This window comes from Eubalaena glacialis, chromosome 10 (assembly GCF_028564815.1).
Source record: "Eubalaena glacialis isolate mEubGla1 chromosome 10, mEubGla1.1.hap2.+ XY, whole genome shotgun sequence".
NCBI classification, from domain to species: Eukaryota; Metazoa; Chordata; class Mammalia; order Artiodactyla; family Balaenidae; genus Eubalaena; species Eubalaena glacialis.
In genome coordinates this window covers 109345571-109362600 of record NC_083725.1, presented here as the reverse complement: position 1 = coordinate 109362600, position 17030 = coordinate 109345571, and the positions used below count along the sequence as shown (strand labels likewise).

The following is a 17030-nucleotide window of genomic DNA, read 5'->3' as shown; positions in this document are numbered from 1 at the left end:
CCTGAATATAATACAGACAAAGGTCTTCCTGACCTAAAGGGTAGATAAATATAATCTTAAACAATTATAAAAACATTACAAAAGTTATATATTTAACTAAGATAAAGTTCAAACTTGTTCTTTATGAAATGACATTAAAAGGGTAAAAAGTAAAGCCAAAATGCAAAAATATTTTCAAGATATTTAACTGACCAAGAGATTATGTTCATTATATAAAAGAAATTTTCAAATAAATTTAAAAAGACAAATAATTTAAAAGAATATTGGTAAAATGCCATACGAACGCACTTTAAAAAATAAAAAAATCCATAAACATATTAAAATGTGCCTAACTTCAATAATCACAATTATTCAAATTTAAACTACAAATTAAATATTCTGCATCAAGTAAATGGGTAAAAATCATAAAGTCTGATAATACTGAACATTGGTGAAGAAGTGGATCATAACTTCAGAACTTTCAAACATAACTTTTAGGGAGTCAAAATTGATACAACCACTTTGAAAAATTGAGAATTAAATAATTGCCTAATACTTCTGGTATAAACTCCATTCTAATGAGTACATATGTGCAGTCTAATAGTATACATGCCCCAAAATTGAAACATCCCAAATGTCCATCATAGTAGAGTACATTAAAGAAAAAATATAAAATATTTATACTATGAAATATTAAAGTGAATCAAAATTGATCAGACAATAGATATAGGCAACAACATGAATTATTTGTAAAGACATAGTGTTCATTAGTAAAAGATACGTGGAATACATAAAGCATGATTTCTTTTACATAAAGTTTACAAAGAGGGATTTTTTTAAAGAGGGAATATTAATTTGTATTTTTTGAGAGACATAGATATTGAATATGAATAGAAAAGCAAGTACATCATTATGATAAAAGTCACCCTTCTGGCTATTGCCAATGGTGGGAGAAAAAAAAGGTCTGGGGTATGGACAATGTTCTATGCATTGCTCTACTTGGGAGTTCCATGGGTGTTTGTTTAAAAAGTATTTTTCAGTGTAGTTTAAATTTAAAATGATGAAGTCAGAGAATTAGGCAGATGCTACATTTTGCAAAGATTTAGATTTTCATCATAAATGTAATAAAAAAATATTGCACAACTCTAAGCTGGAGAGTGAAATAAATTGATTTTAATCACAATGGATAATCTGGGATTCATGCCTTATATCAGGGTAAAAAATATGGGAAATATGAATATTTTGGCATTAACTGTTAAAAACCAATTGAGTGACAATGATGGCTCAGGAAGCAGAGACATGGAGACATAGCTTTATTTTGGAGATAAAACAACATGACACATAAATATTTCAGTGAGGCTATGGAGAAATAAATAATAATGTTTTCTCCTTTGCTTTGTTTGAGCAACTAAGCAGATGTGGATGTCGTTTACTGATATGGAGAAAACCCATAGGCGGGAAAGTTTATTGGTGAGAATGGGTGATGGAAAAGTACATTTTATTAATCTTGGTCTTTGTATCACCGAGTAATCATTATGTCTCCCTGGAAATAAATTTAACTTTTTCTTAGTATTCAGTATTATTTTCAACACCTTTTATTGAACTGTATTACACTGATACTCAAAAAATGAGTGATGCATATGGAAACTAGCTCATATTTTCAGGATCTTCTTGCTTAAAGTCAGATAATACTTTTCATAATCCAAACTCAAAGGTCCTCATCTGACCTGGAGTAAAATAAAGCTTTAAGAAAAACAAAAATTCCATTTTATAGGACAATTTGAGTCAAAAGAGTTAGTTATGAGAACCTGAGTGCAAATTTAGTAAACACAGTTACTATCTGTGTTTGCAGCACTGTTACAAATCACAATGTAAACTATAACATAAGCAATTAGCCTCTAACTATATATCCCTTTTTCATCACCCAGACTTCCAGAATGTATTATTTCTATATTAACCCAGAAATAATTGTAACTCATCCTGACCCCTGAAAAATATGGAAAGTGCAATATAGAATTTATTTAAAACACAACCATGTATTTATTAAAATAAAGGTAACTAGCATGAGAAATATATATGATAAATTATTAGACATAATTTGAATATAAACACATATTTATTTGAATCATATACAGGTCAACTTTAGTTCAAGTGGTTACTCTATCCCACTGGACTTCTGAATTATATCGAGTGAGAAAGCAGTTTGGTATTTATTAAACTCCTGACTGTCTCTTTCACATCTTTATTCCTAAGGCTATAGATAAGGGGGTTCAGCATGGGAATAAGAACAATGAAAAACACAGTGGCTACTTTGACCAGGAGCCAGGAGCTTTTGGAGTTGGATACACAATAAAAGAATAGGGAGGAGGGGCAAGATGGCGGAAGAGTAAGACGCGGAGATCACCTTCCTCCCCACAGATACATGAGAAATACATCTACACGTGGAACTGCTCCTACAGAACACCCACTGAACGCTGGCAGAAGACGTCAGACCTCCCAAAAGGCAAGAAAATCCCCACGTTCTTGGGTAGGGCAAAAGAAAAAAGAAATAACAGAGACAAAAGAATAGGGACGGGACCTGCACCAGTGGGAGGGAGCTGTGAAGGAGGAAAGGTTTCCACACACTAGGAAGCCCCCTCGTGGGCAGAGACTGCGGGTAGCAGAGGGGGGAAGCTTCGGAGCCACGGAGGAGAGCGCAGCCACAGTGGTGCGGAGGGCAAAGCGGAGATTCCCGCACAGAGGAGCGGTGCCGACCAGCACTCACCAGCCCGAGAGGCTTGTCTGCTCAGCCGCCGGGGCGGGCGGGGCCTGGGAGCTGGGGCTCGGGCTTCGGTGCTAGCCGGGAGGGAGTCCGGGAAAAAGACTGCAGCTGCCAAAGAGGCAGGAGACTTTTTCTTGCCTCTTTGTTTCGCGGCGCGCAAGGAGAGGGGATTCAGAGCGCCGCCTAAACGAGCTCCAGAGACGGGCGCGAGCCACGGCTATCAGTGCGGATCCCACAGCAACAGGGACGCAGAGGGAAAAACGGAGAGATTCCCGCACAGAGGCTCGGCGCCGAGCAGCACTCACCAGCCCGAGAGGCTTGTCTGCTCACCCGCCGGGGCGGGCGGGGGCTGGGAGCTGAGGTGCGGGCTTCGGTCGGATCCCAGGGAGAGGACTGGGGTTGGCTGCGCAAACACAGCCTGAAGGGTCTAGCGCACCACAACTAGCCGGGAGGGTGCACGAGAAAAAGTCTGCAGCTGCCGAAGAGGCAGGAGACTTTTTCTTGCCTCTTTGTTTCGCGGCGTGCAAGGAGAGGGGATTCAGAGCGCCACTTAAACGAACTCCAGAGACGGGCGCGAGCCGCGGCTATCAGCGCGGACCCCAGAGACGGGCATGAGACGCTAAGGCTGCTGCTGCCGCCACCAAACAGCCTGTGGGCGAGCACAGGTCATTCTCCACACCGCCCCTCCCGGGAGCCTGTGCAGCCCGCCACGGCCAGGCTCCCGTAATCCGGGGACAACTTCCCCGGGAGAGCGCACGGCGCGCCTCAGGCTGCTGCAACGTCACGCCGGCTTCTGCCGCCGCAGGCTCGCCCCGCCTCCTCCGTACCGCTCCCTTCCCCCGGCCTGACTGAGCCAGAGCCCCCGAATCAGCTGCTCCTTTAACCCCGTTCTGTCTGGGCGGGGAACACACGCCCTCAGGCGACCTACATGCAGAGGCCGGTCCAAATCCAAAGCTGAACCCCGGGAGCTGTACGAACAAAGAAGAGAAAGGGAAATCTCTCCCAGCAGCCTCAGAAGCAGCGGATTAAAGCTCCACAAACAACTTGATGTGCCTGCATCTGTTGAATACCTGAATAGACAACGAATCATCCCAAATTTAGGAGATGGACTTTGGGAGCAGGATATATTAACTTTTCCCCTTTTCCTTTTTTTTGTGAGTGTAGATGTGTATGCTTCTGGGTGAGATTTTGTCTGTATAGCTTTGCTCTCACAGTTAGTCCTAGGGTTAGGTCCGTCCTTTTTTTTTTTTTTTTTTTTTTTTTTGGCTTAAAAATTTTTTTTCCCCAATAAATGTTTTCTTAATAATTTTTTCCTTATTTTCTATTTTTAAAAAAAATTTTTAATAAGTTTTTTCATATTTTTTATTTTAAAAAATTAAAAAAATTTTTTTTCTTAATAAATTTTTTCTAAATAATTTTTTTCTTATTTTTAGTATAAAAAATTAATAAATCTATTTTTAAAAATTAAAAAAAAATTTTTTTCTTAATAAATTTACTCTTTATAATTTTTTTTTTCTTATTTTTTATTATAATTGCTTTATTTTATTTTATTTTATCCTCTTTTTTCTTTCTTTCCATTTTTTCTCCCTTTTATTCTGAGCCGTGTGGATGAAAGGCTCTTGGTGCTCCAGCCAGGCATCAGGGCTGTGCCTCTGAGGTGGGAGAGCCAACTTCAGGACACTGGTCCACAAGAGACCTCCCAGCTCCACGTAATACCAAACGGCGAAAATCTCTCACAGATCTCCATCTCAACATCAAGACCCAGCTTCACTCAACGACCAGCAAGCTACAGTGCTGGACACCCTATGCCAAACAACTAGCAAGAGAGGAACACAGCCCCATCCATTAACAGAGAGGCTGCCTAAAATCATAATAAGGCCACAGACACCCCAAAACACACCACCAGACGTGGACGAACCCACCAGAAAGACAATATCCAGCCTCATCCACCAGAACACAGGCACTAGTTCCCTCCACCAGGAAACCTACACAACCCACTGAACCAACCTTAGCCACTGGGGACAGATACCAAAAACAACGGGAACTACAAACCTGCAGCCTGTGAAAAGGAGACCCCAAACACAGTAAGATAAGCAAAATGAGAAGACAGAAAAACACACAGCAGATGAAGGAGCAGGGTCAAAACACACCAGACCTAACAAATGAAGAGGAAATAGGTAGTCTACCTGAAAAAGAATTCAGAATAATGATAGTAAGGATGATCCAAAGTCTTGGAAATAGAATAGACAAAATGCAAGAAACATTTAACAAGGACGTAGAAGAACTAAAGAGGAACCAAGAAACGATGACAAGCACAATAAATGAAATTAAAAATACTCTAGATGGGATCAATAGCAGAATAACTGAGGCAGAAGAACGGATAAGTGACCTGGAAGATAAAATGGTGGAAATAACTACTGCAGACCAGAATAAAGAAAAAAGAATGAAAAGAACTGAGGACAGTCTCAGAGACCTCTGGGACAACATTAAACGCACCAACATTCGAATTATAGGGGTCCCAGAAGAAGAAGAGAAAAAGAAAGGGACTGAGAAAATATTTGAAGAGATTATAGTTGAAAACTTCCCTAATATGGGAAAGGAAATAGTTAATCAAGTCCTGGAAGCACAGAGAGTCCCATACAGGATAAATCCAAGGAGAAACACACCAAGACACATATTAATCAAACTATCAAAAATTAAATATAAAGAAAACATATTAAAAGCAGCAAGGGAAAAACAACAGATAACACACAAGGGCATCCCCATAAGGTTAACAGCTGATCTTTCAGCAGAAACGCTGCAAGCCAGAAGGGAGTGGCAGGATATACTTAAAGTGATGAAGGAGAAAAACCTACAACCAAGATTACTCTACCCAGCAAGGATCTCATTCAGATTTGATGGAGAAATTAAAACCTTTACAGACAAGCAAAAGCTGAGAGAGTTCAGCACCACCAAACCAGCTTTACAACAAATGCTAAAGGAACTTCTCTAGGCAAGAAACACAAGAGAAGGAAAACACCTACAATAACAAACCCAAAACATTTAAGAAAATGGGAATAGGAACATACATATCGATAATTACCTTAAATGTAAATGGATTAAATGCTCCCACCAAAAGACACAGACTGGCTGAATGGATACAAAAACAAGACCCATATATATGCTGTCTACAAGAGACCCACTTCAGACCTAGAGACACATACAGACTGAAAGTGAGGGGATGGAAAAAGATATTCCATGCAAATGGAAATCAAAAGAAAGCTGGAGTAGCAATTCTCATATCAGACAAAATAGACTTTAAAATAAAGACAATTACAAGAGACAAAGACGGACACTATATAATGATCAAGGGATCGATCCAAGAGGAAGGTATAACAATTGTAAATATTTATGCACCCAACATAGGAGCACCTCAATACATAAGGCAAATACTAACAGCCATAAAAGGGGAAATCGACAGTCACACAATCATAGTAGGGGACTTTAACACCCCACTTTCACCAATGGACAGATCATCCAAAAGGAAAATAAATAAGGAAACACAAGCTTTAAATGATACATTAAACAAGATGGACTTAATTGATATTTATAGGACATTCCACCCAAAAACAACAGAATACACATTTTTCTCAAGTGCTCATGGAACATTCTCCAGGATAGATCATATCTTGGGTCACAAATCAAGCCTTGGTAAATTTAAAAAAATTGAAATCGTATCAAGTATCTTTTCCGACCACAACGCTATGAGACTAGATATCAATTACAGGAAAAGATCTGTAAAAAATACAAACACATGGAGGCTACACAATACACTACTTAATAACGAAGTGATCACTGAAGAAATCAAAGGGGAAATCAAAAAATACCTAGAAACAAATGACAATGGAGACACGACGATCCAAAACCTATGGGATGCAGCAAAAGCAGTTCTAAGAGGGAAGTTTATAGCAATACAAGCCTACATCAAGAAACAGGAAACATCTCGAATAAACAACCTAACCTTGCACCTAAAGCAATTAGAGAAAGAAGAACAAAAAAACCCCAAAGCTAGCAGAAGGAAAGAAATCATAAAGATCAGATCAGAAATAAATGAAAAAGAAATGAAGGAAACAATAGCAAAAATCAATGAAACTAAAAGCTGGTTCTTTGAGAAGATAAACAAAATTGATAAACCATTAGCCAGACTCATCAAGAGAAAAAAGGAGAAGACTCAAATTAATAGAATTAGAAATGAAAAAGGAGAAGTAACCACTGACACTGCAGAAATACAAACGATCATAAGAGATTACTACAAGCAACTCTATGCCAATAAAATGGACAACCTGGAAGAAATGGACAGATTCTTAGAAATGCACAACCTGCCGAGACTGAACCAGGAAGAAATAGAAAATATGAACAGACCAATCACAAGCACTGAAATTGAAACTGTGATTAAAAATCTTCCAACACACAAAAGCCCAGGACCAGATGGCTTCACAGGCGAATTCTATCAAACATTTAGAGAAGAGCTAACACCTATCCTTCTCAAACTCTTCCAAAATATTGCAGAGGGAGGAACACTCCCCAACTCATTCTACGAGGCCACCATCACCCTGATACCAAAACCAGGCAAAGATGTCACAAAGAAAGAAAACTACAGGCCAATATCACTGATGAACATAGATGCAAAAATCCTCAACAAAATACTAGCAAACAGAATCCAACAGCACATTAAAAGGATCATACACCATGATCAAGTGGGGTTTATTCCAGGAATGCAAGGATTCTTCAATATACGCAAATCAATCAACGTGATACATCATATTAACAAATTGAAGGAGAAAAACCATATGATCATCTCAATAGATGCAGAGAAAGCTTTCGACAAAATTCAACCCCCATTTATGATAAAAGTCCTGCAGAAAGTAGGCATAGAGGGAACTTTCCTCAACATAATAAAGGCCGTATATGACAAACCCACAGCCAACATTGTCCTCAATGGTGAAAAACTGAAACCATTTCCACTAAGATCAGGAACAAGACAAGGTTGCCCACTCTCACCACTATTATTCAACATAGTTTTGGAAGTGTTAGCCACAGCAATCAGAGACGAAAAAGAAATAAAAGGAATCCAAATCGGAAAAGAAGAAGTAAAGCTGTCACTGTTTGCAGATGACATGATACTATACATAGAGAATCCAAAAGATGCTACCAGAAAACTACTAGAGCTAATCAATGAATTTGGTAAAGTAGCAGGATACAAAATTAATGCACAGAAATCTCTTGCATTCCTGTATACTAATGATGAAAAATCTGAAAGTGAAATTAAGAAAACACTCCCGTTTACCATTGCAACAAAAAGAATAAAATACCTAGGAATAAACCTACCTAAGGAGACAAAAGACCTGTATGCAGAAAATTATAGGACACTGATGAAAGAAATTAAAGATGATACAAATAGATGGAGAGATATACCATGTTCTTGGATTGGAAGAATCAACATTGTGAAAATGACTCTGCTACCCAAAGCAATCTACAGATTCAATGCAATCCCTATCAAACTACCACTGGCATTTTTCACAGAACTAGAACAAAAAATTTCACAATTTGTATGGAAACACAAAAGACCCCGAATAGCCAAAGCAATCTTGAGAACGAAAAATGGAGCTGGAGGAATCAGGCTCCCTGACTTCAGACTATATTACAAAGCTACAGTAATCAAGACAGTTTGGTACTGGCACAAAAACAGAAATATAGATCAATGGAACAGGATAGAAAGCCCAGAGATAAGCCCACGCACATATGGTCACCTTATCTTTGATAAAGGAGGCAAGCATATACAGTGGAGAAAAGACAGCCTCTTCAATAAGTGGTGCTGGGAAAATTGGACAGGTACATGTAAAAGTATGAAATTAGAACACTCCCTAACACCATACACAAAAATAAACTCAAAATGGATTAAAGACCTAAGTGTAAGGCCAGACACTATCAAACTCTTAGAGGAAAACATAGGCAGAACACTGTATGACATAAGTCACAGCAAGATCCTTTTTGACCCAGGTCCTAGAGAAATGGAAATAAAAACAAAAATAAACAAATGGGACCTAATGAAACTTAAAAGCTTTTGCACAGCAAAGGAAACCATAAACAAGACCAAAAGACAACCCTCAGAATGGGAGAAAATATTTGCAAATGAAGCAACGGACAAAGGATTAATCTCCAAGATTTACAAGCAGCTCATGCAGCTCAATAACAAAAAAACAAACAACCCAATCCAAAAATGGGCAGAAGACCTAAATAGACATTTCTCCAAAGAAGAGATACAGATTGCCAACAGACACATGAAAGAATGCTCAACATCATTAATCATTAGAGAAATGCAAATCAAAACTACAATGAGGTATCATCTCACACCGCTCAGAATGGCCATCATCAAAAAATCTAGAAACAATAAATGCTGGAGAGGGTGTGGAGAAAAGGGAACACTCTTGCACTGTTGGTGGGAATGTAAATTGATACAGCCACTATGGAGAACAGTATGGAGGTTCCTTAAAAAACTAAAAATAGAACTACCATATGACCCAGCAATCCCACTACTGGGCATATACCCTGAGAAAACCATAATTCAGAAAGAGTCATGTACCAAAATATTCATTGCAGCTCTGTTTACAATAGCCAGGACATGGAAGCAACCTAGGTGTCCATCATCGGATGAATGGATAAAGAAGATGTGGCACATATATACAATGGAATATTACTCAGCCATAAAAAGAAATGAAATGGAGGTGTTTGTAATGAGGTGGATGGAGTTAGAGTCTGTCATACAGAGTGAAGTAAGTCAGAAAGAGAAAAACAAATACAGTATGCTAACACATATATATGGAATCTAAGGGAAAAAAAAAAAAAAAAGAGGTCATGAAGAACCTAGTGGCAAGATGGGAATAAAGACACAGACCTACTAGAGAATGGACTTGAGGATATGGGGAGGGGGAGGGGTGAGATGTGACAGGGTGAGAGAGTGTCATGGACATATATACACTACCAAATGTAAAATAGATAACTAGTGGGAAGCAGCCGCATAGCACAGGGAGATCAGCTCGGTGCTTTGTGACCACCTAGAGGGGTGGGATAGGGAGGGTGGGAAGGAGGGAGATGCAAGAGGGAAGAGATATGGCAACATATGTATATGTGTAACTGATTCACTTTGTTGTAAAGCAGAAGCTAGCACACCATTGTAAAGCAATAAAAAAAAAAAAAAAAAAAAAAAAGAATAGGACAGTCCCATGGAAAATGGTGGTGGCGGTCAGATGGGAGGCACAGGTGGAGAAGGCTTTTTGGAGTCCACCAGCAGAAGGCATCCTGATGATTGTGACAATTATGAAAACATAGGAGGTGAGAATAATCAGGAGGCTACATGCCTCATTGAGTGTAGAAATGATGAAACATGTCATCTGCCTGAAGTAGGGATCAGAACAGGAGGCAGAGATGATGGCAGAATACTCACAGCCAAACTGATGTATGAGTTTAGAACCACAGAAGGGTAGCTCCAAAAGAGAATATGTGATTGTCAAGGAACATATTCCACCCCATATGTAGGTTCCAGCTACCAGGAGGATACAGAGCTTAGGAGACATAGCAACTGTGCAGAGCAGGGGGTTACGAACAGCCACAAACCGGTCACAGGCCATCACTGCTAACGTGGACGTTTCTGTAATCACAAATGCACAGCCAAAGAAAAATTGTGCCATGCATCCTTTGAAAGAGATAGCTCTATCATCCACAACCAAGATTTCTAGGAGTTTGGGTGTAAATACACTGGAAGAACAAATATCCAAAAAGGATAAATGGCTGAGGAAAAAGTACATGGGTGTGTGGAGTTTGGGATTGGTCCTTATGACCACAATTATGCCCAGGTTCCCCACCAGAGTGACTGTGTAAATGGTCAAGAACACCAGGAAGAGGGGTGCCTGGAGGTGTGGATATTCTGAGAAGCCCAAGAGGATGAACAGAGCTCTGATCTCCCTCATTCAGTACCATGGCTCTTGATTTAAAAAGTAAACAAATAATCAAAAAGAATTAAATTTGAGTAGCAGAACGTGAGAAGTTGGAGTGAGAGGAACTCAGGACAGCTCAGCCTAAACTAGTGACGGCAATGTGGTCATTGTGTACCCAGGAGTGTTCCGAAGCTTCAGTTTGGAGTCTTACTTGATAACTTAACTGAATTTGATTATGAGAAATTAGCTTTATCCTTCAGAACTTTAGTTTCCTCATCTGGAAAACAAGAAAAAAAAATAGTACTTATCAATAGTCTTATTTTATATAAATGATTCCTAAATGCATGTGATACTTCAAACATTGAATAGCCCCATGATAAAATATAATTATATCAGAACAAAGGAGACATAGAAGGAAATCAGAAAAAAAAAAAAAACATGGAGTGGATTATGGTAGTCATATGATAATAGCAGAAGTGGCCTTGGAAAGATTAAACACTTTTAATACATAAAGAAAAACATAATAGTTAAATTTCTTTGGGGTAAAATGTATCATCATACATTCACATTGGTCCTGGGAATAATGAAAGTAGAATTTAGCCTGTTGAATATAAACCATGAACTAAGTAAATATTGCTGTTATTCAGCTCACATAGATTTCTCCTGCCAAAAATCGGCTGGATTCCAATATCCCTCAGATCAGAATGAAAAGATGATCCTAGGTTGAATCAGCACACCAAAAGCCAGATTTTCCTGATGTATTTTTATTGACAGCTTCCTTGCTAGGATTAATAAACTACATATACATTCTGTCTCAAAATTGAAATTTTTGTTTAAATGTTTCCAGTCCTTTAACCAGAAAGTTGATGATTCTTGCAAACTATAATTAATAAAGATAGCAAGAAATGTTATTTTTGCAACTGTCAAGAAATTGTGGAAGGAGAATGGACATGTCCTTGAGGAATAGACAGACCTAAAAATTATACTCCATGATTGTGTTATTTGTTTTATATCTAACTGCCTAACCTTGGGGACACAAACCCTGGAGAATCCTGACAGTTTATTGTCATGAGCTACAAACAAAACAATTAAAGGAAACTTCATCTTCTGCAACTTACATGGTTATACTCTAGTTGTCAGCCCTCAAAAAATAACAATTTCATCCATATCTGTAACCTAATATATATTTTACTTGTTTTTTTGTCATTTATCCTTTTAGATAATTCTTCCAATGCCCTATGGGCTTAGTTTCTTGATCTCCTCCAATAATTTTATCTCTACTTGACTTATGGCCATGGTCATACTCTAGTTGTCAGCCCTCAAAACATAACAATTTCATCCATATCTGTAAACCTAATATATATTTTACTTGTTTTTTGTCATTTATCATTTTATCATTGTTTGTTCCACAGTTAAAATAAAATTCATGAAAACAAAAACGGATACTAGGCTGAAGTAGGCACTCAACAACATTTATTGTATAAATGAACATATGAGTACGTGAATGACCAGATTCTTGACATATAATATACATATTGGGGTAAAAGAAGTTATTCTTGCCTATTAAATTAGCACCACACTGTATACTCACGATGCACTGAGCCACATCTTGAGTCCTGTGAAACAAGGAGCAATAATGAAACCCCATGGGACCTAAGCTTCTTGAATTAGCATACAATAAGAATACTTATGGGGAAAAAGAGTGCATTGAATTCTTTTTTAAAAATATCCTGTATTCCTCCAAAATGCCTCAACTGTCTTTTTCTGTCATTATAATTCGTTCCTCTCAAAGCCACTTCTAACCTCTTACTGAAACCTAAAACAGCACTAAAGGGAAGTTCATTCCACATAGAATTCTGTAAAAATTCTGTGTCTTGTTAGGAGCTGAAATTAAACACTCTGTTGTTTTTAGTCAGTTATTGTGACTTTATCCTCCAAGACCGTATGGAGCACTTAAAGGTTTCCTGCACATATATAACTATATTATTCACATATCCCTGCTCTTTTTCTTCTTCAATTGTTCCTTTAGATTCCTTTGACTTGATACATGTGATTAATTCCCTCATCACATTTATGATTTCCTGAGAGTATTTTTCAATTTAACATAAAACTCATTGAGTTCATATTTTATAACTGAAGATACTTTTTTCCAAAATCAGTATCTGTTCCCTATGGCTATGGTAACAAAGTCTGAGAAGCCCAGGGTTGAAAGGGAGATCATCACCAAAGATAAATACAATATCTGATATATATTTGCTCCTTCTTACCCACACATCTTCTCCACACCTGTAACTTTTCACATCACCTCCCGCACTCTGTGTTTATCAACAGGCTTGAGTCCAGCATTCACAGTCACCCATTTAGCCCCAGGAAGTGCCAGCCATGTTCAGCTGTGACACAGGTGCTGTTACACTGTTTCCCTCCTTTCCAGTGCCTCTATCCTGGAATAATTTTCCCATTGAAGACCCATTGTATATTCAGAACTGTCACAGGCATTTAGAAACTATAAAATTATAAAATGTGAGTCTCATCCTCATTTTTTTTCCTTGGAGAATTATTCCAGGAAATAATGCATACAAGCACAAATGATACATGACAACTTATAATTCTTGTTTGTTATTAAAATTTGTGTGTATAAAGAGAATGAGAATATTGTGAACCAGAAAAACTGAATATATTTCCTAGTGATGTATCCTGGCGAATAATAATAAATGTGGTGAAAAATAAGGACTCAAATACTTCTAGTTAGCTAAACTATATAGGTAACATGACAGTTAGATTTACACATGTGTTTTTTTGCCTCCTGCTAAGATCATTGGAACATATTATTTTCCTTTTAAAGTGAAATAAGGATTGAATCAACTCACCTGAGTGCAGAAGAATTTGACTTATTCATTTAGTGAAGTTTCTTTGCTAAGATTAATGGATTCCAGGAAAATTCCTGCTGAGAATTCAACTTTTCTTTTTATATAGTAATAAGCCTGAAATAATAGTAACAGGAATCTAGAGTGTATTGTAATGAATATTTCAGGAAAATGGCTTTTTCTTCTAATCTATTAAAAATAAATTCAGAGATGACAAAGAGAAAAGGAGACCAAAAATCTGAACCCTAACACCAAACTGTCCCATATATATGCCACAAAAACCCTAGGGAGGTTAACCCTGGAGAATATTGTTGAACTATTGCCTTGGAGACCACAAATGGGGCAATTAAATGAAGTAATGCCCATGTGATATTTTGGTTGTATATGATTTTTTATAAAGTTTAAGGAATAATTTCATCATGAACTCTAGTCCATTGATCTTTTAAAAATGTTGAACCAGACAATATATTTTTTCTTTAAATACTTATAAAATACAGAAAGGTACAAAAGCAAAACCAGCTTGTCAACTACCAATTGGCACTTGTCATCTGCCTCTACAAGGATTAAATCATGTGCTGCTGCAGTTGCTGATTTTCAACACCCCCTGAAAGGAGTTCGGGATGGAGAGCAGAGATGAGGCCCTCTGTGCTCTGGCAAAAACTGGCAGAACAGGTCTTCAGATAGTTAGATATTTTCAGGAGTCGATTTTATGACCCCAATTCTTGTATCTCCTTGTATGTAGAAAAACACTAGAATCCTTCATGGTGACGTCTGCTCCTCATGACTAGCAGTTACCTTCACGAGACTAGCAGAAACCTTCTGTAAAAACATGTGCTGGATTGCATGTACTCCCCCTTCACCAAAATCACATATATACTGACCTTCGCCCCTACCTCTTTGGAGCAGTTTCTCAGAGCTATCTGAGATGCTGTCTTCCGGGCTATAGTCTTCATTTTGCCCCAAATAAAACTTAACTCACAACTCTCACGTTGTGCATATTTTTTAAGTTGACAAGCTATTGGGCCACAATCCAAAGATTCTTAATCTTTGTTGAATTTCTGGTTTTCCCTCTCTATGTGAATATATATCTATCAAAGTGTATTTGGATGTAAAACTTATACAACATGAATCATATTATAGTTATAGTGTTTATTACCCTTTCTTTAATTTAACATTGTATTGTGAGCTTCATTTTCCGCGAAAACCATTGGTTTTCTTAAGATAATACACTTGCATTACTAATCCAAATATGAGCACAATTCTATTTAATTCTTACATTTATTATTGAAATTGAAAAATAACCCTGGTACTCTATTTTTCAGTTTATAGTCTAGGTTTATGGGAAGTATAATATACTTATTACATAAGAAGCTGCCATATCTTAACATATAAACATCTCAACTCCAGTGACTTAATTTAATAGAACAGGTATCAGCAAACTTTTTCTGGAAAAAGCTGTACAGTTAATAGTTTAGCTTTTGTGGGCCATATAGTCTCAGTTTCAACTATTCACTTCTGCATCTTGTAGCATGGATGCAGCCATGGGCAATACGTAAATCAATAGGCATGGCTCTGTTCCAATAAAGTTTTATTTATAAAAGACAGTAGGCCACATTTGGTTTGCAGGTCACAGTTCGTCAACCCATGCAGTAGAATGTATTTCTTGATTGTTCAAGGTCCAAAATTATCTCTAGAGCAGTAGGCAGGTGTCCTCTGAATGGTGGTGCAGGGACCTAGTCTTTTTCCAAATTGGGGTTTATAATAATGTGATTATTCTCATGTAATTATAATGTAGTGAGAGAAACAATAATTTGCTTTAAGCAATACTGCACTTTTCTGCATTGTCACTGTGCATAATATTTTTTGTTTTGTTTATTTATTTTTCTTTAAGCTTTTGTCAAGTGTATTAAGAGTGCTCTTCACATGTTGAGATACTTGAATAACATCCAAGATATTTCCTGGTTAACAAAATCACAATAGGATTTTGAACTTTGAGTTGAACTATAATGTTAAGTTAGAATTGAAGGGATAAGAAAGAAAACCAAAAGACATTTTAAGCAGAGAAGACATTCTGAGCCAAGGCAGGAATTTGAATGTTCAAGTTTTTATCAATTAGAAGTAGAGTTTATGCAGGTACCAGTACAAGATGAGATCGGAGGACAAGAGGATCCAAACTGTGTAAAGAATGCAGTTAGGGTTAGTGCTGGTTGTTGAACCTTGTAATAGAGCTCCATGCCAACAGGACAAGTATGTAATAATAAAGAGGTTATGGTTGTAAAAAGTTGTAGACACTGGGAATGAAATATTATAATCATGGCATTCAATTAGGTTCCATTAGTAGCTGATGTAAACAGAAAGAAGTAACTTCCATTTTCATTTTAGTTCAGAAGCGAGCATTATGTTCTTGACAGCATGTCACTGCAGGTAAATCAATGGTTCCCAGTAACTATTAATAATTGTAGGGGCTTCCCTGGTGGCGCAGTGGTTGAGAATCTGCCTGCCAATGCAGGGGACACGGGTTCGAGCCCTGGTCTGGGAAGATCCCACATGCCGCGGAGCAACTAAGCCCGTGAGCCACAACTGCTGAGCCTGCGCGTCTGGAGCCTGTGCTCCGCAGCGAGAGAGGCCGCGACGGTGAGAGGCCCGCGCACCGCGATGAGGAGTGGCCCCCGCTCGCCGCAACTAGAGAAAGCCCTCGCGCACAAACGAAAACCCAACACAGCCAGAAATAAATAAATAAAAATAAAAAATAAATTAAAAAAAAAATAATTGTATAGGCGCCTGCAATGTGAAGTAATTAACAGTGAGATGTATATATGGGAACTAGAGCATCTAATAAACCAATCAAGGGCCTGAAGATTTCTGGAATACAGAAGAAAAACAAAAGGAGACTCTTACCAGTGTTTTCAAATATCCCAAGGCTAAAATGTGAAAGAAACACTGGCCTCTTTTCTGTGTCTTCAAGAGAGAAACTTAACTTTAAATGAATTAATTTACAAACCACAGGAAAACCAGTTTCAGAACAACAACAACCAAAAAGGACTTTCTCTCCAGAGTGTCCAGAAACAGAATAGTATGAATGACTCAGAGTCTCTGGGTTGTTCAGTTTCACTAAAAGGATGTAAGGGCTTCCCTGGTGGCGCAGTGGTTGAGAGTCTGCCTGCCAATGCAGGGGACGCGGGTTCAAGCCCTGGTCTGAGAAGATCCCACATGCCGCGGAGCGGCTGGGCCCGTGAGCCACAACTGCTGAGCCTGCGCGTCTGGAGCTTGTGCTCCGCAACAAGAGAGGCCGCGATGGTGAGCGGCCCGCGCATCGCGATGAAGAGTGGCCCCCACTTGCTGAAACTAGAGAAAGCCCTCGCACAGAAGCGAAGACCCAACACAGCCATAAATTTTTTAAAAATTAATTAATAAAAAAAAAAAAAGGATGTAAGAAGGGGCTATAGAGATATA

The 17030-nt window shown here is 38.2% G+C and overlaps 1 protein-coding gene across 1 annotated transcript; it reads right to left on the bottom strand.

Moving 5' to 3' along the window:
* Positions 1 to 2160: 2160 nt before the first annotated feature.
* On the bottom strand, positions 2161 to 10746 carry LOC133099933 (olfactory receptor 1165-like). The gene is made up of 2 exons (XM_061203764.1): positions 9995 to 10746; positions 2161 to 2341 (listed from the first exon to the last, which is right to left on the bottom strand). The coding sequence occupies exons 1-2, from the start codon at positions 10744 to 10746 to the stop codon at positions 2161 to 2163; spliced, it is 933 nt and encodes a 310-aa protein (XP_061059747.1).
* Positions 10747 to 17030: the final 6284 nt, after the last annotated feature.